The following is a 22404-nucleotide window of genomic DNA, read 5'->3' as shown; positions in this document are numbered from 1 at the left end:
AATTCTAAAAATAATTTTAATGTCATACATGAAAAAAGTCACATTACAAACAAACCATAGTTCAAAATAACAGCATTTATCTAAAATAGAAAGCTTTTTTAACATTATACAGTTCTTACAGTTCAAAAATTTGGGGTTAGTAAGATAATTTTTTGGGGAAAAAAAATAAAGAAAGTAATTGCCTACTTTTATTCAGCAAGGATGCATTACATTAATCAAAAGTGACAGTTAAGATAATGTTACAAAAGCTTTCTATGTACTTTCTAAGGGGCCGCTCACATATCGCGCATAAAAACGCGTCGAAAACGCTAGGCGCGCCGCGTTCTCCTTTTTTCCAAAGCGCTCGGGTGGTTGCGCTCCGGAGGCGTCTGTCGTTGCTAAGCAACTATCAGCTGCGCTCTCCGTTACAGCAAGGAAATTTCACCAATGGATTTCCACCACAGAAAAACCCTTGCAGTAACTCTGTTACAAGATTTATTTACTAAGAAAAGTAAAAAACACCGCGTGTTTGGGTGCACCCCATACTACAGAAACGCAAAAACCATGGGGAATTTCACCAGCTGATTCAGGAGCTCCGCCTGGACAATGGGAGGTTCAAAACCTATTTCAGAGTGGACAAGGACCAGTTCGATTATATTTTAAGAAAAGTTGGCCCAAGCATTAGTAAACAGAGCTTCTGCCGTGAAAACTATCTCTCTTGCGCAACGGCTCTGCATTTGTCTGCTGAGGTAAGCAAGCCGATTGGTTGGTTCTTGTCACGTGACCTGCGGTGCGCTTGCGGCATTCTGAAAAGTTGAGATGTTTTTATCTCGATGCGGCGCGGACGCGCTTGGAAAAAACGAGCGCGTCGCACCGCGACCGCGTCGCTTCCATTATGAGCGCGCATACCGCGCGGCTACATTTGAAATAACGAACTTGCGCGCGCAAAAGACGCGATATGTGAGCGGCCCCTAAAAGCTTTAAAACATTAATAATAATCAGAAATGTTTTTTGAGCATATTATTCCCTCAGGTAGATTACATGTTTTCTTGCGTGGCTGGATGTTAGACTCATGAACAATAATCACGTTGTTTGCATTCGCCAAAATTGATTAGCCGAAATCAAAACGTGGACAGTGAAAGGAAATTACCGTTAGCGCGAGACGAGTCCGGCTTGAAGCGGAAGCGACCAAGACGGCAGAGGATGTTCGCAAATCAAACAATGATTTGTCTCAAAACAGTGATTAAAAAAAGCTGTGATTGGATGATGACAGGTGTCGGTGATCATTCTCAAGTGTCGTGGTCAGCACTGCTGCTGTTGCTGTTGTATCAGTCAGTGGTTTATCAGCTTGTCAAAAAACGGGACACGGGAGGTCACGCACGGGACAAATAAATTAGGCCCAAAATACGGGACGTCCCGCCTAATTCGGGACAGTTGGCAACCTTACTTAGGAACGGAAACGGATAAGAGTGTGGATATGAGTAGGCCTGTTGCCATAGTCAATAAATCAATTAAAAAAAAAAGAGCTCGATAATTCCATTTGCATGCTTGTTTGTTTTCCTCGTCTCTCTCTCTCTCTATCAAAGAGACTGGATGACCACTCTCGGTTCCTTCGCGTATAGGAGGAGTGAACCCTCTTGTCAGTTGCATGGCCTTGTGTAGGGATGCGGCGCCGCGGCGCTTGTCAGTCACATGGTAGAGGTCTGCATTCCCGCGGCTGTCCCGCGGGATCCGCGGGACCCGACCAGATATTTTGCGCCGCGGGATTAAATTTCCGACTAAAAAACGGTAGCGGTCGGTAACTCTGGTGTAATTTGAACGGGAGCGGTCGGTCATTCAATATCACGTTCCCGACGCCGACGTTCTTTCAGAACAGCATATCTTCGCTTTACCTAATCTTAATCTTATCGACCAACAGGGTCTGCCCTGTAGGCTACTCAGACCGTTATGCACGCGCTGCACGCACGGACCAGTAACGGTTCTTTCTGTCATGCATTGATTGTATTTGCTTAACAGCAAAATGTTACGAATTTTGATAATACGAATAAAAATAATAGCCTACCTACACTTCTTTCTTTTTTTTCGCTGCGATATTTTTTCCCCTACTGTCTGCAGCAAAATGTTAAATTTTGTATATTGACAAGGCGAATAAAATAATAATAATAAAATGTTTGTGCAGACTACATTTTTATTTTCTCTGTGAAAATGTACATGTGAAATTCTGGGAGATCTATATTAAAGCGGGATGGTCGGGTCGGGAAGAAAATTATTCTAAGCAGACAGCGGGTGAACAAATAGTGTATAGCGGGAACGGGTGGGTGCGGGATATAACCCCAGCGGGAGCGGAAGGGAGCGGGACTTAAAAAACAGTCCCGCGCAGACCTCTATCACATGGTCTTTGTATGGGAAAGCGGGACTGCTTGCGGCGACTGCCGGGAGAGAGAGAAGACGCTAGTTGTGAGTTGGAGGGGAAAAAAGAAAAAGATGGAATTGGTTTCAAAGCCAAACGCGACAGCGAGCCCGATCTCATGAAAATGCGTATCTATACGAATGTTAATTCTCGTGCCATTTATACGCCAAAAATAGTTTTTGTGTGCATATGATACGCACTTTATGGCGTGTAGGCCTAATACGCACGCACTCCTCACCCCTAATCCTAACCAAGTATTTTCAGTGCGTAGCATCTACACGCAATAAAGTGCGTCTCCGTCTTCTCGACAGTACACTCGGGCGTTTAGTCGACAAAGTAACAGAAGGACAGTGCAAAATGGTGTGATATGGCCTGTTGAGGCTTTTTTTATTTGTTTACAAAGGTCCTAACTGGCAGTTTTGCCTGTTATGTAATGTATCACTATTTATGTCTGAGCCTAATGTTTAATAATTTTTGAAGTGCAATTTTGATTACATCCATTTTATTTATTGTTTTTGGTATTTATTCAAGTGAATGTTTTTGTTAACAGACACTGAGAGTCCATTGCTTTTATTGTTTTTGGTTGTTTTCCGTTTTCAATGTTTAATATTCTTTAGAAATAAAAGTTTATAGATCTCTGAAAAGGTGTACCTGCATTATTATGCCATTATCATTATATTAGATGAAAATGGTCTCAGAACGACAATATTATCTGTATTATCTGTGAACGGAAACGGATATGAGTATGGAGAGTACTTAGCCATTTGGGTTGTGAAGTTGCTGGTGGTGATGTGAAAACATTCCTTTATAAAGGAATAAAAACGACTGCATAAAAATTATTATTTTACATTTTTTCAAGTCTCTCAGATGCTCTGGGATGCTCTCAGATGCTGTGGCAGACTTTCCCCAACGCACCTGACTTAAGTTAAAACTTGGTGTCCCAGACACATATGAGTTTATACTCTACTAAGCGTACTTCAATACCTGTTCGAGTCAGCCGACGTCTCGACCTTTTTGAACACGATCACTCAGGAATAAGGTCTCTATTGCTCCACTAAACACTTGAGAATAGAAGTGAGAAGTAAGTGGAAGTAAGTGGAATATGCTTTCAATCACGGCCAGAGGACCTCAGACCAATTTCAGTGAGAATCCCACCAACAAAAAGAGTACAACAGTTTTGATAGAATTTTGATAGAAAGGGAGCATAGAAAAGGTAACATGTCATGACATATTACTCATCATCACATAATTTTTCTCTAATATGATTGGTTCTACATTGGTGCAAACTCAGCAACTGTAAAGGCCTCCCGTCGGCCCAACGACGGATTCCAACGGTGTGTGTGAAGGTATAATGCGTGTTTGTCTTTTCAGCGTTCTGTGAAGTTCACTTAATTTATTAGAATTTAGTTTCAATTTTACTTTAGCTCCACGCTTAATCTGACTCCAATTCCAAATGCTTAATGCAAATATTGATTACGATTTCATTTAGATCTTTGATTATTCTGGGTATCCCATTGAAACCTTCAGTTATTCGTTCATTAAGGTCGCTTCGAGACTGCATGTCATGATTGTGAGCTCACGGACACAAACTAGCCAGTTCTGAAATAGTCAGAGGATGCAGTGCAAACTATTTTACCCTTAAGCGGTCGCTCTCTGCTCACTCATAACAAAAGGTGTAATTTTAAAAGACTGCTCTGCCACTTCCCCTTAAATAACCAGACCAGAACAAAATGCTTGTACAAACATTTTTAGAGTTGTTTTGGGTCTATTCATGTACCCAAGGGGGGTAACACCTATCGGGGAAGAGGAGAGGATTCTCAGATATTTTGAAGAGAAAGTTTTCAATCTTTCTCATAATACCAATGACTGCAGTGAAATTGATACCGTTATACCAATCACACGGAGACTTTTAAAATGATACCACACCTGAAAAGGAAAAAACAACAGATTCACAAGATACATCATATGTGGTATTAGTATAAAGACATTCTCAGTGAACTTTCCGTGACTTGAATCGGGGAAAAGAAGGGAGTATACTCCCTATAGGGAGAGGGGGATGCATAGATATAGATGCATAGATAAACAAGGAGAGAAGTTTGGGCAAGGCGATGTCGCACACTCTTTCTCTGAGATCTTCTCCCCAGGGTGTGTTTTATTACTTTATTGCAGTTACCACATTGACCTCAGCTTTTGTCTTATAATCAAGTCTTACACAAATGGGGCAAATATTAATCCTGCAAGAAAAATAAATGTTAGTTATGTTAAAAATTCCATCACAATGCTTTTTCAAATTCACTGTCAATTGCACAATCCACTGAGGAGTGTGTTGCTCGACTGGTGATGAAGTGTTCACTCTCAAAAATAAAGGTTCTTTTACAGGTTTTCTGAATTGCTAAAACGCATTTCTTGAAACCATCACTCACTTTCTCAAAAAAATTTTTTCAAACCACATTCACAGAACCTCTGACTCTTCTGGCAAAATCAAACAATTGCCCCATTTTATTTGAGCTCAGAATCAAACAATGCTCTCAGATCACACACACAGAGAGTCAGTATTATAAACACTACAGATCATTCATTAGACACTACAGAATCCAGAATCTAAAGCATGCAGTTACAGAAAAAAAAGTATATCGTAACAAAGTAAACTAATTTTGCAATTGCGTAAAAAAGTATAGTAATGACAACTTACAGTAGTAAGGTGAATATCCACTGCAAGTGTAGTATTGCACTTAATATTGTATAGTAGGCCTATCGAATGTCTGTATATTCAGCTCTTGCACTCTGTGAAAATACAGTGACCCAACTGCAAAAGACAAAAAGGTTACAGTAAAAAACTCTTAATGAAAAGCATGTTACAGTCACTCAGAAGAGTTGTGCAACTGCAGAATCAAGGTCAGTGAGATACTGATCAGCTTCAGCATCACGTCGAGTCAGTCTGAGGAGTTTGTTCACATCACAGACAATGTCATCTCTGCAGGAGAAGAGAAAAACCCAAAGTAGATCCAGCCTTGACAACATTCTCCACACCTGCTCTTCCTCTTCCTCCTTGTTCACCACCTCTTACATACATACTCTTCCTCCTCTCCCTCTTATATTTTTCAATCCATTGTTGGTCTCAACATTCAGTGCAACATTTTGAGTCAATTTTGGGACTCTGAACTGACTTGTACAGTTGGTTTGGTCACATCATTAGAAATAAGTGTGAACTATTTTGAGTCGTTGTGTGTAAACGATGACAACTGTGCTGTAGTTGTGCTTAACTTTCACCTGCCTGTGTTTAGCATTTTGAAACATAAGTGCATCTCAGTGCGAAAAAATGTGTTTTAATGAGTGAGAGAAAAAAGAATACATGCGTTTGCAAACAGTGTTTTAATGACCTGAACTTGTTTAATGTTTTACAGAAAGAGTGATTTATTCGACAAATTGGTTTAGACTATTGAGAGTTTGGTTCAGAGAATAGGGTTTAGTGTTTTAGCAATTCAGAAAAACTGTAATTATATCTCTCTCTCCATAAAGATCCTTCAATGTCAATGGAAACTTTCCATTGGTTATAAAATGTTCTTCATACATAAAAAAAAAAAAGCTTTTTAGAACGGTTTACGGAAAGGTTCTTTCGGAAATGCAAATGGTTCTTCTTCGACATTATCTCGTAACAAAGCCACTTATTAAGTTCTGGGTAGATTAGATGTTAATCAGTTCTCGTAATCACTGTGTTGGATGCAGGAGAAAAGGGCAGGAATACAGATATTGATTTATTGATAAAGAGTGACAAGGCGAGTGGGTCAGAGAGTGTCTCTGAAACAGCGAGGCACGTGAGATGCTCCCGGTCAGCAAGTCATGAGGATTTACCAACAGTTGGAGGAGTGTGTCACAAACAGTGCATCAAACTCTTGCGTGTGTGTGTGTGTGTGTGTGTGTGTGTGTGTGTGTGTGTGTGTGTGTGTGTGTGTGTGTGTGTGTGTGTGTGTGTAGCAGGCAGACGGACGGACGAAGACTAGAAGAAGAATATAATCCAAGACAATCCAATAAGGTCAGAGAAACACACTGAACGTGACCGAACAGCGAATGAATGTGAAGGTTCAACTTATATAGCAAACACAAACCAGACTAAATAATTACACACATCTGAAACCAAAAACACAAACGAGGAGCAGGAAAACTGAACAAGGAAGAGACGTGTCAAATGAAAACAAACTGAAAGTCCATGAATAACAAAACTATTAAAACATAATTTACTGTGGTGTCACCCTTTCAAAAGTACACTTCATAATATAAATCAATAAATCAAATGCAAGTTCATGTTACATTTTCCTGGTTAAATGTAAATCTCAAGTTAGTCTAAAAAAAAAGTATTTTTTACATTTATTCCAAAATTATAATGACTGTAACAATTTAAACAATATATTTTATTTGTGAACTGATGTTCAGCTGTTCTTTTTAATAATCAGTAGTAGTTTCAATAGTAGGCTAATAGCAGTCATCCGCTGAATAAACACTGATCACACAAGTGCATATTAGTGCATCATCAGAGGTTCATTTGGAACCAAAAGTTTACATATTACTACCTAAATGGTACATATTAGAAACTTGTTTGAGGGTTTGAGCCGCCCCAGTGACAGCTTTTTCTGGGTTTCTCTTATAGGTGCACATGTGAATATTAGATAACCCCAGTTCATGTCTTCCTGATGTCCATGTTCAAATCCCTGTAGTTGCATGAAGTAGATTGAGTGCAACAGGTTTTTCATAAAGTTTTGATCCTGTTGATAATTTATAGGCCCTATAAATTTGCATATCAAATATGATACAGTGGGCTAATATTTTCATAAAAAGGCATTATACTGATTGTTTAACAAATTGTTAGAAAGAATGTTTACTGTAAGTTATGTGAGGATAACATGTTGTAACAAGCATTCTGTTTTCAATGAAGGACATATTATGATACTAACATGATATGTTGGATTTAATTAACTTTTTTATGTCAACAGGTTCCATGTAACTGGGTTACGTCGCATTTACGTAACATTATTTACTTCAATAAACTTAACTTAATTATTAAGGTTAATCCAATGCAGTTTAGTTGAATAAGGTTAACAGTCTTAATTTGGTCCAAAACAATAAAGTTAATTAAGTTCAATTATCATAAAATTTATATTTTTACATTCAACCAAAACAGATAATCCAGTTTCATTATGAGTCTTTTTACAATTTTGTTTACATTTTTACAAACATTTCCAACATGGACATGTACAAAATATTTAATCTGTAAAGACTGCCTTCACTTTTCAAGAACAATTATTGTTAATTAAATAATTAAAAATAAAAGTATGTGGCCTTTAAGTGAAAGGGTTTATTAAATACTTATTAATGTGTTCTGCAAAAAAAGCAGCCAACAATTGATCAGTTGTTAAAAACAAGACTATTATTTAAAGGAATGTAACGGTTGATTTTGAAACAAATGGACTACAGCCAACAGTGCAATGTTATGGGAAAAGCAGAAATGGTCCTGACCTCAGATTACAGGAGTTTATTTTTCAGGCATAATTAAGACCAAGCATTGAAGAACACACATCTGCACATTGTTAAGATTTTCCTGTATTTAGAAGCCTTAAATCATGATGCCAACATGCTCCATCTGCTCCTTCATGTCTGACCACATAGATTCCTAGGCTGGTCTTGCGTAATGAGGTTAGGTAAGGAAAGTTTATTTATATAGCACATTTCATACACAATGCCCATTCAAAGTGCTTTACATAGAAGAAATTAAAATAATAAAAAGAAATAAGAATAATTAAATAGAATTAGAATAAAAAAATAAACTAAAATACAGTACAGTACAAACAGTCGGACGAACAGCGGCACAGTGCTCATTCAGTAAATGCACAGCTAAACAGATGTGTTTGAGTCTGGATTTGAATGTGATACTGTAGGAGCACATCTGATCTCCTCTGGAAGCTGGTTCCAGCATAGTATCTTAAAGCGGACTCGCCGTGCTTAGAGTGAATCCTTGGTATTTCTAGTTGATGTGATCCTAATGATCTGAGTGATCTGTTGGGTTTATATTCAGTGAGCATATCTGCAATGTATTGAGGTCCTAGGCCATTGAATGATTTATATACCAGTAATAATACTTTCAAATCAATCCTAAATCTAACTGGGAGCCAGTGTAAAGACCTGAGGACTGGTGTGATGTGTTCATATGTTCTGGCTCTGCTCAGCGTTCTGTATGAGCTGCAACTGTCTGATGGTCTTGTTGGGAAGGCCAGTGAGGAGTCCATTACAGTAATCCACCCTGCTGGTGATGAAAGCATGCACAAGTTTCTCTAAGTCTTGACTGGAAACAAAGCATCTAATTATTGCAATATTTTTGAGATGATAGTATGCTGATTTAGTTATAGCTTTGACATGACTACTGAAACTAAGGTCTGACTCTAGTGTCACACCAAGATTCCTGACTTGATGTTTAGTTGTTTGACCCCTAGAGTGAAGGTATGCGTTCACCTTGAGAACTTCATCTTTGTTTCCAAATGCAATGACTTCAGTTTTGTCTTTGTTTAACTGAAGAAAGTTTTGACACATCCAACTGCTGACTTCATCAATGCATCAGCACAGGGAGTCAATGGGGCTGTAACCGTTAGGCGAAAGGGCTAAGTACAGCTGTGTGTCGTCTGTATAGCTGTGGTAGATCTGTGTGTCGTCTGCATAGCTGTGGTAGATCTGTGTGTCGTCTGCATAGCTGTGGTAGATCTGTGTGTCGTCTGTATAGCTGTGGTAGATCTGTGTGTCGTCTGCATAGCTGTGGTAGATCTGTGTGTCGTCTGTATAGCTGTGGTAGATCTGTGTGTCGTCTGCATAGCTGTGGTAGATCTGTGTGTCGTCTGCATAGCTGTGGTAGATCTGTGTGTCGTCTGTATAGCTGTGGTAGATCTGTGTGTCGTCTACATAGCTGTGGTAGATCTGTGTGTCGTCTGTATAGCTGTGGTAGATCTGTGTGTCGTCTGTATAGCTGTGGTAGATCTGTGTGTCGTCTACATAGCTGTGGTAGATCTGTGTGTCGTCTGTATAGCTGTGGTAGATCTGTGTGTCGTCTGTATAGCTGTGGTAGATCTGTGTGTCGTCTACATAGCTGTGGTAGATCTGTGCGTCGTCTGTATAGCTGTGGTAGATCTGTGTGTCGTCTGCATAGCTGTGGTAGATCTGTGTGTCGTCTGCATAGCTGTGGTAGATCTGTGTGTCGTCTGTATAGCTGTGGTAGATCTGTGTGTCGTCTACATAGCTGTGGTAAGCTATTTGGTTCTTTCTCATTATTTGGCTCATTGGGAGCATATACAGGTTGAACAGGAGTGGCGCAAGAATTGAGCCTTGAGGGACTCCGCATGTCATGGATGTCCACTCAGACTTATGATCTCCTATACTCACATAATAACCTCTCCCATCTAAGTATGACCTGAACCATTTTAGGACTATCCCAGAAAGCCCCACCCAGTTTCCCAGCCTGTCAAGAAGTATGTTGTGATCGACAGTGCAGCACTGAGGTCGAGTAGCACCAGCACTGATAATTTGCCTAAATCAGTATTTAATTGAATATCGTTTATTATCTTTATGAGCGCTGTCTCTGTGCTGTGGTGCGGTCGGAAACCAGATTGAAAATTGTCAAAGTATCCATTTGAGATTAGGAAGTTCAGCTGATCAGCTGATTGAAGACAACTTTTCAATGATCTTGCTTATGAAAGGAAGATGTGAGATTGGTCTGCTATCCAGATTGCTCTTTTTCAGGAGGGGCTTGACAACTGCAGTTTTCAGGGAGTTTGGAAAACTCCCAGAGAGAAGTGAGGCATTTACCACTTCTAGAAGATCTGCTCCTAAGCAGTTTAACACACTTTTGAAAAAAGATGTGGGAAGTGTGTCAAGGGCGCAGGTTGATGTTTTAAGGTGCTGTACGGTTTCTTCCAAAATTTTGCCATCAATTTCTTTGTAATCAGACATAGTAACTTTCTGAGGTTGTGATCTGATCTGTCTGACCCCAGTGCCACACGAGGATGTGCTGATCACCTTTATTATATTATTGATTTTCTCAGAGAAAGAGGAAGCAAACTCACTGAATTTGCTGTCTGACAGCATTTCACTGGGAATCTGGCTACAAGTTTTGTCTTCCGCCACATGCGCTCTGCTTTTCCGCATTGTCTTCTCATATTCTGCACCGCTGTTGAGTTTCTCCAAGGTGCTTTTTGTCTGCCACTCTTCTTCCTGACTTTCACAGGAGCAATATCATCAATTACACTTTTAACTTTTGAGTTAAAAGAATCAAGGAGAAAATCAACAGAGTCCGCAGATATGCTTGGTGTTAAAGGGATACTTCACCTCTGGAAAGATGAATGTGTATTTAAAAATGGGTCATTTATGTAGAAGAAATGTGAAATTATTGTTGAATTTGGAGCCTTCTAGACTGAGAAAAGCCAGAAAATGTATTTTTGGCTTATCTGGATGAAAGACAACAACTCCCAGAATGCACTTGCTTCGCTGCCCTACGAGGCCACTCCCAAGCCACGCCTACCGGTAAGAGAGCAGTTAAACAACAAAGCTAAGCTACTAGTGAGTCTCCTTGACGAGTCTGCCCGGGATTTCGAGATCGCCCAAAATGTCCGGGATTCGGCTTTTGCATTCTACAGTCGCCATTCATCATGTTTACTGTGGCGAGCAGGACGAGGCTGAGGGCTGCAGGAGAACGGCACGAGGTCGGTGGCGTGATTACTGATGAGCGACAACTGTGAGACGCACCGGTCTTGTATCTCTCACGGAGGAGCGGGAATTTTATTAGCAGTATTAAATAAGTATTGTATAAAGCGCTATATAAATGAAGGTGACTCGACTATAACAAGAACATTAAAATGAACTCTGGCCACAACAGCCATTTTGACATAATTTTGTGTGTATTTGACTATTCAAGCAATAAGTCTTGAAACTGAACTCTATTCAGGATCGTATGTCTGAGCTTTCTGTGCGCGTGTGTTTCAGGTGTGTGTCAGACAGTGCGAGTGTCCTGAGTTCATGGCTTATTGCACTTCCTTGCTAACAAAAATATAAAAATATAATGTTAACGGAGTGTAAAATGTTAAATTACTGCTTAAATGGGGACAGAACCTCTGTCTGATGCGTGATGGCATAAAGTGTCTGGAATAGGCCCCGCCCACAGCAGAGATAACGAGACATGAAGTAGCTAAATTTATACGTTTTGAGCAGTCGGAGAATTATCAGTTAAAACAAGTGTCTAATGGTGCGTTCAAGTCCTCCTGGGAAGTTCGTACGTACGAGGTGGGAAGTCGTGCTTATAACGGCATGTGCGTTCAAGTCACTTTCGTCGGAGCAAAATGGCGGAGTACTTTCTCTTAATTAATTACACAAAAATACAGTAAGGTTCTTGAACTCTTGTTCTAGAAAATGAAGAACAAAGAAATGTGCATCAGGTGTACTTTGTATTTTATGTTTTTAATTAATTTATGAAGCCACTGCCAACACATCGTTACATCTTGCATTGTTATATTATAATACTATCATATTCTGTGTTGGCGATTAGCTAACTGAGCTGTTAATAGAAAAGCCTGACAATATCACAGGTAAATACCTTTACGTATTGTGTATTCCGCCATGTTAATCACTGACACGCCCCCAACTCGTAAAGATCGGAGCTTTGAGAAAATCCCGAGCTCCCCACTGGTATTTACGACATTGTGGTGGCGTTCAAGTGCGTTCAACTCGTAAATACGATCTATACGAGATGACTTGAACGCACCATAAAACACATAAATAAATGCTCGAGACAGAGCGTATTTAGGCCACGCCCACACCCAGGGGGAAAACAATCAAACCGTCTCCATTGACTTTACATTGCGAGAGGCTGCCTCCTCGTCATTTCTTGCTTCTAACAAAAGACAGAAAAATGCTTAAAAGCTGCTGTGTGACAAGGTGTACAGCAAACAAGCCAAACAACCCAGTCATACGTTTTTATTAGCTCTCGACTCCAAAAAAACGAGTGTTTAGGACATAAAAGTGGATACAGGCAGTTGAGACAGAGCGTCACGTGTCTCATTACTCTGAGAACTAACGTACGTCCGCTGGAGGAGACCGTAATCGGCAACACAGGATAGTTTATCTTACAGAAATATAATATATTAAACTGACATTTGGATATTTGACTCACCAGTGACCGAATGTTTAACTTACTGCACACGTAGTGTATTTTTAGTGCATACTGAGTGTCAGGATCCCACAGTTTACCCATTCGTTCCAGCCTGTATCCACTTTTATGTCCTCAAACGCTTGTTTTTTGGGGTCGACAGTTTATGAAAACTTATTTCTGGGTTTCTTAGCTTGTTTGCTGTACACCTTGTCACATAGCAGCTTTTAGGCATTATTCTGTCTTTTGTTAGAAGCAAGAAATGACAAGGAGGCAGCCTCTCGCAATGCAAAGTCAATGGAGACCGTTGGACTGTTTTCCCCCTGGGTGGGCGTGGTCTTCAGATTATGACGCGTTGCGCTCTGTCTCTATTGTGGATTTATTCTGCAATGAACTTGTTAGGCAACTTTTGACATGTGTTTGGCGTCGAGTTTGGCGTCGAGTGTGTTATTTTATATCGAGTTATTTTGACTTTGTATTACCAGGCACAACCGTGATTAATTTGTGCATTTGTCTTGTGTTTTATGTAGATCTGATTCATTCTCAATGAAGTGAAACCCCTATTTCCACGTTTTATATCTCCATTGTGCATGTAATATGTATAAAATATGTTGTTATTTAATGTGTTTAATGGATTGATTGTTTTATTCATGTAGTATTGTGCATATTCACCACTAGGTGGGGATGTTTCCCTTCACATTTAGTTTAATTGAGTTGTTCAGCATTTCATTGAGTTGATGTGATTTAATTCACTGAAAATGAATTATAATTGTCAATCTGCAAAATTGTACTCACTATATGATCACAACGCAAAAAGATTACATTGATTTAAAATATTAAAAAGAGTAGTACTGTTTTAAATAAACATTTCTAATAAATTTATATTTTTGAACTTATATACGCAAGCTTGATAAAAATGATCATTCTAGAAGAAAATTTCAGATGGCACTTAGAGGCTTTTGCATCTGAACTCTTCATACATATACATATACACCTACACCGGTGCTCCACTTTTAAGTTTAGTTTGATAAACAGTGAACTGTGTTTCTTTCCATTTGTATTAGGATGCCATAAAACAGTCAGCTGTGTTTAGAAATAGGCCAAATGCATTGCATGGTAGCTCATTTATAAAACAATAAGCCGGTCTGTCACAGGTTGAGGGACATCGCGATTTAAGAGACAGATTTTGAGATTGTCTGATTTGAATGTTTTTTTTTTTTACCACTAATTGATTTTTAAGAAAGCCTCATGTGAGCAAGACTCTGAGATTGTAGCTGGTTTTCTACTCTCAGAATATGATGTTGATGATGATATTATAATAAAGCTAATAAAAGATTTTACAGGATCCACCTCTTAGTTTCTTCAGCTGTTTTAATTCAGTGATGTATAGAAGCTTGTTTCCGCCACAGAATAAAAGGTAATTGCGCCTTTTTATCTCACAATTCACATTTCTAAACTCCTTATATCCTGCAATTCTGACTTTTTTCTCATAATTTCTAGCCTTGATTAATTTGGACAAAAATCATCCCTGCACAATGTCCATTGCATTGTGATGGTGGGAGTGGTCATATGTGTGTATATACAATGCAGTTTTCTCTGTATATGTATATATATATATGATGTGCATGGATAAATCATTTATAATAAATTATTTCTTTATTGCAATATTCAATAAAAACAACAATTGTCCATTTCATGGTGACTTTAATATGTCGTTCAGGCAATACGTGCATACTATGATTATCTTCACTTTATGCATATTTATAATTAAACAAAATATGATATAAATCAAATAAAACCAAATCAGGAAATACATGCATACTCTGTTTATCTTTAATGTATATTTATAATACAGAGAATATATTATACATGAAAATGAGCTATTTTGGCTTTCAATGTAAACACCATTGTTAATTCATGTGTATCGTCCTAATAAATAAAGTTAAATTTTTTTATTCAGTTCATTTTACAAAGTACAAATGTTGGTGATGCTTCATTCCCTTGTTCATTCGCTGGTATCCTTAGGCACGCTCCGCTTTTTACATGGACTTCGCTGACTTGCACCTACATTTTCCTTTTGAGGAAATGTAATGATAAGTAAGACGGAAGCAATAGCAAGTAAAATGATGATTTATTGAACAGATGTTCACACAGGAAAACTCAGAACAGGCAGATGATCGCTTGATGACGAAAGTCAGACCAGGAACACAGACTGCAGGAGAGCGGTGACGCAGGGACTGAGATGGGCGATCCAGGGGTGAGTGAAGCAGAGAAGATAATCCAGAGGTGAGAACGGGAGTGAAGCAATCCGGTATCCAGTGAGACGGGAAACACGAGGAATACAGGAAACAGGCACGAACACGGGAAGCTTCAACAACGATCTGACAAACACAAGACGAAAGAAAGGGCATTAAGTATTAAGTTTTGTTATTAAGTAAGCTGGCTAGATGGTCTGCAGCTGCCGCTGATGATGATAATAAGCGGTAACGCCCACAAGAAACAATCAGCGCAAACGAGACCCACACACACACACACACACACACACACACACAAGACCAGAATGAGACAGCGGATCTACCAACCGTGACAGGAAATAGACATAATCAGGTTTAATAAGCTGGAGGAGGTAAAAAAGACATATCACTTAACTTGTTTCACCATGAGGGGTCTATGAATTTGACTGAAATATAGGCCTACAAAGTATTCTAAATTGAGGATAACAAACAAAGTAGCTTAGTTGAAGACCGTGCTTGTTTGTTTTTAATAAATCTGAAAATAATTGATCATTTTCGACAATTACCCTGAATATCTGGGGGAAATGTGGGTCCCTCTCAATGTCTATGGTGGTTGCAGCCTTAGCTGAAGTTTTTACCTTGGAGGTCAGGAAACCAAGTCTTGTGTTTTCTCTTGAATTCAGCTTTCTCTTCTTCACTTGGTTTAGAGTCAGATACTGGAGGAATAAAAAATCATTAAGACACAATTGATGGAAATAATCAATATTAGAGAACAAATTTTTATGTTCAAGAATTTATTTCTGGGGGAAAAAAACAAATTAACGTGTATCCTAAATGTTTAAGAGAAATCGTCTCGGTTATGTATGTAACCCTCGTTCCCTGAGTAGGAGACGTTACGCTGTGACGACGAATGGGGTTTCGCTTAGAAAGCCTCTCGCCTTCGAGTATTATAAAACGGCAGCCTTCTCTTCTCCACTTGGTTTAGATTCAGATACTGGTGAAATGAAAAATAATAATTAAGATACAATTGGTGGAAATAATATATTAATAATCTAAAAGAAAACAGTATCTTTTGTTGTTGTGGCGCTGGCTGAATTTCTTACCTTCAATGCCAGGAAACCAGGTCTGGAGCTTCCTTCTGAACTCAGCCTTCTCTTCTTCAGCGTGTTTAGAGTCAGAAACTACTGAATTAAAAAGAAAATCATTAAGTGGCACAATTGGTGAAAATAATATACTAATATATATATATATATATATATATATATAAATGAAGGTGACTTGACTATAAAAAGAACATTACAATGAACAAAAATTTGAAAACCTCACTACAAATAATCCAGAATTGAAGACAAATGCTAATAATCTACTCTGTCTGTTACTCTTCCTCACACCTGAAATCTCTGATCGAGTGAATCTCCTGAAGTTCTCCATCCTACAGTAGATCATTTCTAATCCACTTATGTTGTAAGATCTGCTCTACCGTCGGGCGTTTAGTTGGATCCAGGGTTAGGCACTGGCTAATCAGATCACTGCATTCTGTACACATTTTATTAAGGAGAGAGCTGGTTAGTCATGACCATGTGACACTAATGTTGGCATCTATGAAAACAGCATCTGAAACATGAATAATATAAGGTAAAGTGTTCTTTATCTTTACTTTAAAGGTGAAGTATGTATTTTCTTCTGCACTAGTGGCACGTTGCGAAATGACAAAATAAAGCATATTTTAAAAAACCTACGTCATCACGTCATCCCCAACTCAAACATCACAAACGCAGCTCTTACTGGTACTTGTGAAGGCATGTTTCAGGTCCAACATATTAGGAATACTTTTAGCTGTGTTGCATTTGTCTTTATGAACAATAATCTCCGAAAGTAGAAATGCAGTGAATTTTGGCTTTCACTTCTGTGACTAAAGCTACATTTCTTATAGTATTTAACTATATATCAAAATTTTTACACACTTCAACTTTAACTGTGTCTGTACTGAGCCTTTTGCTTTATGTGTGTGTTTATCGCTGTTATCAATATCATTCATTCACCGTTGGATAAGCTGGTGTTCTGAAATGTAAGTTTGGCTTCTTTGATTTCCGTTGGATTGTGAAAAGGAGGACGTGCGTTCACCATCTCGTACAGCAACACTCCAAGAGCCCAGACATTTGCTGGGACGGCGTGAAATCGAGGTTCTGTGAAGACTTCAGGAGGGCAGTAATCCAGTACTCCTGTAAGCAAGACATTTGTGCATTGTTGAGCAATTTTTTCAAAGTGTCAAATAATCAGCAAGTCATTACATCCAGGTTTCCACACACTCCCAAAATGCTCACCAATGTAAATGTGGCTGTCGTAGCCATCACTACTAGAGCTGTAATCGGGCCTTAAAAGTTCGGCCCGAAAAGGCCCGAGCCCGACAGAGTTTGGCCCGAGCCCGACAAGTACATTTTGATTGACATCTTTTTAAAAGCCCGAACCCGTTTACAGCCCGACTGTCCAAAAGGCCGTCTATCAGCAGTGATAAGAGTGTCGGAGAATAGCGCGGACACGCGCTTCACACCGCGAGCCGGCACACGCACCACTCGGCGGAAAAGGGAGAGAAAGAAAGAAAGAGACGCACGCACACAGCACCTTTGTCTTTCATAAAAAAAAGGAGTAATTTATAAAAATTTGAACATCATTTATTCATGACTAACGGAGGCTAGAGGCCACTTGGAAGTTGGAACAAAGAAATAAAATAAGTCCTCCAGAGACCAGCCTCCATTTCACCAGCCATCCATTTACACGCTAATCTAAACACATCACCTGACCGCTCATTTACCACGCAACCCGAAGCGCGAGCCCGAGCCCGGCCCGAGCCCGTGTAAAATAATAGAAATTAAGTCCGAACCCGACCAAACCCGTCGGGTTCGGGCAAAGATCTTCAGCTCTAATCACTACTAAGCAGCTGACCACAGCCAAAGTCTATCAGCTTGAGCTCTAACGTGTCTTTCTTCAACAGGAAATTGTGCGCATGAACATCATTGTGAAAAACGTCATGATCAATGCAGTGTTGCACTGCCAGCACAGCCTGTCGCATGATGACCCGTGCGGTCGTTTCGTCCAGTTGAGGATTACGAATGATGAAGTCCAGCACGCTCTCGCAGGGTTCGGGATACTCCATCACCAGGGTGAATTTTCGAGGGTGCTCAAACCAATCGTGTAGTTGTATGGCGTAGGGGCTTATGGGTTCTTGCCTCATCATTAGCAGCAGAGCCACTTCTGTAATGAGAGGTTCGGGACGCCCAGGCTAAAGAAAAGAAAAGAAGACAGAAGATTAGCTGGGTAAAAATCTGAAGAAAACTTCATTTTTAAAGGTACTTTTCTTTGATCTTTGTAGATCCGATCAACAGAGCCTTTCCAGGCTTATTTGTCCATTACATTTACACCTAATGCTTCCTACAGGTGTATTGACTACAGTAATCAGCACTTAAACAACTAAATACACATTCAGCTTTTGGCCAACTTACAATAGCAAGATAAACATCGTTGCAAGTCTTGCGCATCCGCTTGATGGCAACCTGCAAAAACGAAAAAAGAAACACACTATTCAATAACAGTAACAGCATTCAAGCGCCTGACCTTGCACATAACATTTACGATTTGAGCATCCAAGTATTAAATCATCTGTTTTAAATATGTTTTGATGCGTGCAAGAGCAAAATGTTTATACAATTCAACAAGACTGCTTTACCTTTTTGCCATCAAATTTGCGTGTTCCCTCAAACACTCTTCCGAATCCTCCGGATCCAATCATCTCTCCCGCGTTATAGAGAGACTCAAAGGAGTCTGAAAAACAAACAGGAAAATATGAGAAATATATGAGCTTGCTAGATCCTTTGTTTTATAGTAAAAATATCAGTGCAGGTCGAAAAAATAATATGAATATTCTCTGAAAACAAGCCTCAAGATATCTTTAGTGGGAAACAAGACGATAATACTGTTTAAAACAATAATGACTGCAGATTTACCATGATCTGGCTCGACGCCGGAGTGATCTGGATCAGAATCTGGCTCTGAGTCCAGATCTAGTGGAGGAACGAAAGGCTCCACAACATCCACAGCTTTACTGTCAGAACAGCAGCGGGACAGACTCGTCCACAAGTTCCTGATGAACCGACACATTCTTTCCATCTTCTTATGTTTTGTAGGTTTTTCTGGAAAAAAAAGGAGAAATATTTAAGCATAAACAAAAATCAGAAACATCTCTGACCTCACATTTAACAATGATATAACTTCCATTTTACTGTTAAATTCTTATCTTTAATGTCACAAATCCAAAGTAATGCAAATATTTGCAAGCTATCCGCCTGACGACGCCCTGTTTCTGCTTAATACCTGCATAAATGTCCCTTAGCGGTGACCAAAGCGGTTTTCACAATATTAAGTAATAATCATTTTATTTCACGATAATGATAGTTATTTTTTTGTTCTTTTATTTGATCTTTTATTAAAAAGAGAGCATACATTTCCAGGCCTCATTTGGCACAGTTCTGGCAATGGTAAAGGTCATATGAGCCATCATGTCTTAAAATGTGCTGTTTTAAGTATAATAAAGCTATTCTCTCTTTAAAGCTTTGTTTCATCCATATGTTAATCTAAAATGTTATTTGGCATGTTAATGTGTTGGGACTTGAGAATTGACAATTGTCAATAGGCATCGAGTAAACGTTGAAGATTTATGTCTATTTTACGACAAATTTGACGTCTTTTAAATGTTCATTTTCAACCTTCAGTGGACCGTAATTAGACGTTGAAGATTTACGTCTATTCAACGTCTAATAGACGACTTTTTGCTAGCTGGGAATGTTCTTGTTATAGTCAAATCACCTTCATTTATATAGCGCTTGATACTATACAGATTGTTTTAAAGCTGTAGTAAACAGGAAAATAACAGAATCAGTAAACCAAACAGAATTCAATTCTGTTCTAGCTCTAAAAAAAACATTCATGAGTTGACTTGTTCATATACTCTTTGTTTTGGATAGGAAATAACATACTTGCTGAGAGCTCCGAGCTCGAGATTTGACCCGAAGCCAGAAGTCCAACACCAACCTGACAGAAACTCAGAGCCTGTCCACGTCTGAGCAAGAACGTGTTTATTTTGTTTAACGTGTTTATATTTTATTTAACATTTGTATCTCTTGAATTGAATACATGTTGCATGTATATTTGTAATAAACGTTAAAGAAAATCGTAAATGGGCTTTTTCGTTTGGACTTGTTTTGGGATCCTTTATTAATGTGGATGTATTTTTTTATTATTAATATGGATTTATTATTATGCAACAATAACAAATACAAAACAGTAACAAACAATCATAGACAAAACAGATACAAATTAAATGAAAACAATATCTGAAAAAAATGGCACATCTTTCACACTGTTTACATGTCTGACATTTATGTATATTGTGACATTTGTTAAACGCTATTTATGATGGTTTATTTGTCCATCCTCACTCACTCACTCACTCATCGCCATCTACTGGTGTAATGATGGAACAGAGAGGAGAAGAAATCAGGAAAGGACTCTGAAATATGAGTGTTTTTGGTGCTAAACAGACACTGAAGAGGACATAACTGGACAACACTATTATATCACATAATTAACTATTATCTTTCAAGTCATTAGTGCAGTTATTCAAGTCATGGTACAGCAAGAATAAGAATCATATTGATAAAAATAAGAGTTACACAACTGGCTACTCGTGCCCACACACAGATTGGCATTGGAGGAGTTTCACTTTTATATTTTATACACTTTTTTATATTTAGTTTCAACAAAGTGTCCCTACAAAGATGACAGTATCGGAAATCCTTTTCCCTCTAGAACCATTTTTTGGTCCCCATGAGGAAAACAGCTTAAAGGAGTGGTATGGCCTTTTCACAAGATGTAAAATAAGTCTCTGATGTCCCCAGAGTGTGTATGTGACGTTTTAGCTCAAAATACCCCACAGATATTTTTATATAGCAGGTTAAAGTTGTCACTTTTGAGGGTGAGCAAAAACGCGCCGTTTTTTATGTGAGCTGCTGTGTGTGTGTGTGTGTGTGTGTGTGTGTGTGTGTGTGGATGATATGTAGGTTTAGGCAGAGAATGTCTAATAGGAAGAGAATTGGCACTCTCTGGTTACTTCCGGTTTCTGGACTGGCTGCAGTAACACGTCTCTGTCCATGCGGGGGCGCTCGCAGGCGAGTGCAGAATGAATGGGAGTCTATGGGGTTTCACCCCCAGAATCCACTTTTCTCAGGATGTAATTATTTGTCTAGTAATTTGAATGTTGTATTCGAAAGGAGATGCAAAGCAATTACACATTGCTGGGTGTTAGATTTTTTAGAGTCACTTATTTGCTTTAAAAAGTATTTTAAAGTGTCAATGACGTCATACACATCGTACGACCAGAGATACTGCTTTACGGCAATCCTTCAGTCACTTTGGTGCGTTCGCGCTCTGCACTTTCTTTTCTCTCGAGGCATCGACAACACAGCTGACACAGGTAAACACACGTGCTAGACGAGTTTATGTTTTGTTTGTTTCTGGTCCCGCTTCGGATGCCACGATGCCATCAAGCGGTATCTCTGGTCGTAATCAGTCCTTCACTGACCAATCAGCGTTCATTAGCAGAATGCTAGCGTGTTATGGGCAACAACAACTCAACCTGTAAGAAATCGAAAGGACATAAGTACTCGTTCATTCAACTTTCGACCTATAACCCATGTTGAACTTGCAAAACCTACAATCAAATCTGAGATTTCTCAACGGCACTCGGGTGAAAGAGACAAATTTAGCCGTCTAGCCCCATAAGCCCCTTTCACACAGCGCATTGAACCCGGGAAATTGCCGGCAAATTGCCGGAACGCCTTCTGTGTGAACGCAAACACGACCCGGGATCGATGCCGGGTTGGGGACCTAGTAACATTGCCGTGTTCAGTCCCGGAACGCGCGCTGTGTGAACAAAAGCCGTAATAATGCCGTGTCGCAGTGATGACGCTGAAGCGCGGGATCGTTCGCCAGCTGTGAAGCGGTACGTAATGCACAAGTTTATGATCGAATCAGATAAATAAATGCACAAGCGTGGTTTCTCGAGAGAGAAAATCGCAGCTCATAAGCAAACTGAAGACTCTGCTGAGACATTACAAGTCACATCGATGTCACGTGTCTTTCCGGGACATACACGTGTTGTGTGTGAACGCGCTCTCTGATTCCGGAAAATCACTGGCAGTGTGAATGAACCAAAATCAAACGAACCCGGGTCAAATCCCGGGTCACTTTATCCGTGTATTTTCCGGAATCTCTGTGTGAAAGGGGCTATAGACTCCCATTCAGTCTGCGCTCGCCCGCGATCACCTCCAGTGGAATTCTAAACTGCAACCAAGATCGATACAATGGGGCTAATAGGAAGTGCCAAGGCTCTCCGTAGACGGGCTCTCGGCTCTGGTTTAGGGGTAGGGTGTGTGTGTGTGTGTGTGTTTCTTAAGCAGCCCTAGAGGTCGATCATAGATCAAATCGATCCACCATCAAACAGCGTATATTTTGTGCTGTTTTATGCGTTTGAGACAATGTGTTTGCAAAACTTA

The 22404-nt window shown here is 39.4% G+C and overlaps 1 protein-coding gene and 1 long non-coding RNA gene across 5 annotated transcripts; both read right to left on the bottom strand.

Moving 5' to 3' along the window:
• Positions 1–14566: 14566 nt before the first annotated feature.
• LOC311299079 lies at positions 14567–17014 on the bottom strand. Of its 4 annotated transcripts, XR_014629048.1 has the most exons (6): positions 16840–17014; positions 16189–16333; positions 15901–15981; positions 15695–15791; positions 15364–15513; positions 14567–14944 (listed from the first exon to the last, which is right to left on the bottom strand). It is a non-coding gene; the product is annotated as an uncharacterized lncRNA (long non-coding RNA). The 4 variants fall into 4 exon arrangements; XR_014629047.1 differs by having other exon boundaries at positions 15364–15791; XR_014629049.1 differs by having other exon boundaries at positions 15364–15791; positions 15901–15978.
• Positions 17015–17453: 439 nt separating this feature from the next.
• On the bottom strand, positions 17454–18978 carry LOC311297908 (serine/threonine-protein kinase pim-3-like). The gene is made up of 4 exons (XM_084420382.1): positions 18799–18978; positions 18522–18616; positions 18298–18348; positions 17454–18077 (listed from the first exon to the last, which is right to left on the bottom strand). The coding sequence occupies exons 1-4, from the start codon at positions 18959–18961 to the stop codon at positions 17718–17720; spliced, it is 669 nt and encodes a 222-aa protein (XP_084276508.1). The 5' UTR covers positions 18962–18978; the 3' UTR covers positions 17454–17717.
• Between the last annotated feature and the right edge of the window lie 3426 nt (positions 18979–22404).

This window comes from Rutilus rutilus (assembly GCF_951802725.1).
Source record: "Rutilus rutilus genome assembly, chromosome: 10".
Taxonomy (NCBI): domain Eukaryota; kingdom Metazoa; phylum Chordata; class Actinopteri; order Cypriniformes; family Leuciscidae; genus Rutilus; species Rutilus rutilus.
Note: the sequence above shows the minus strand (reverse complement) of the source record. Positions and strands in the feature narration are given on the sequence as shown.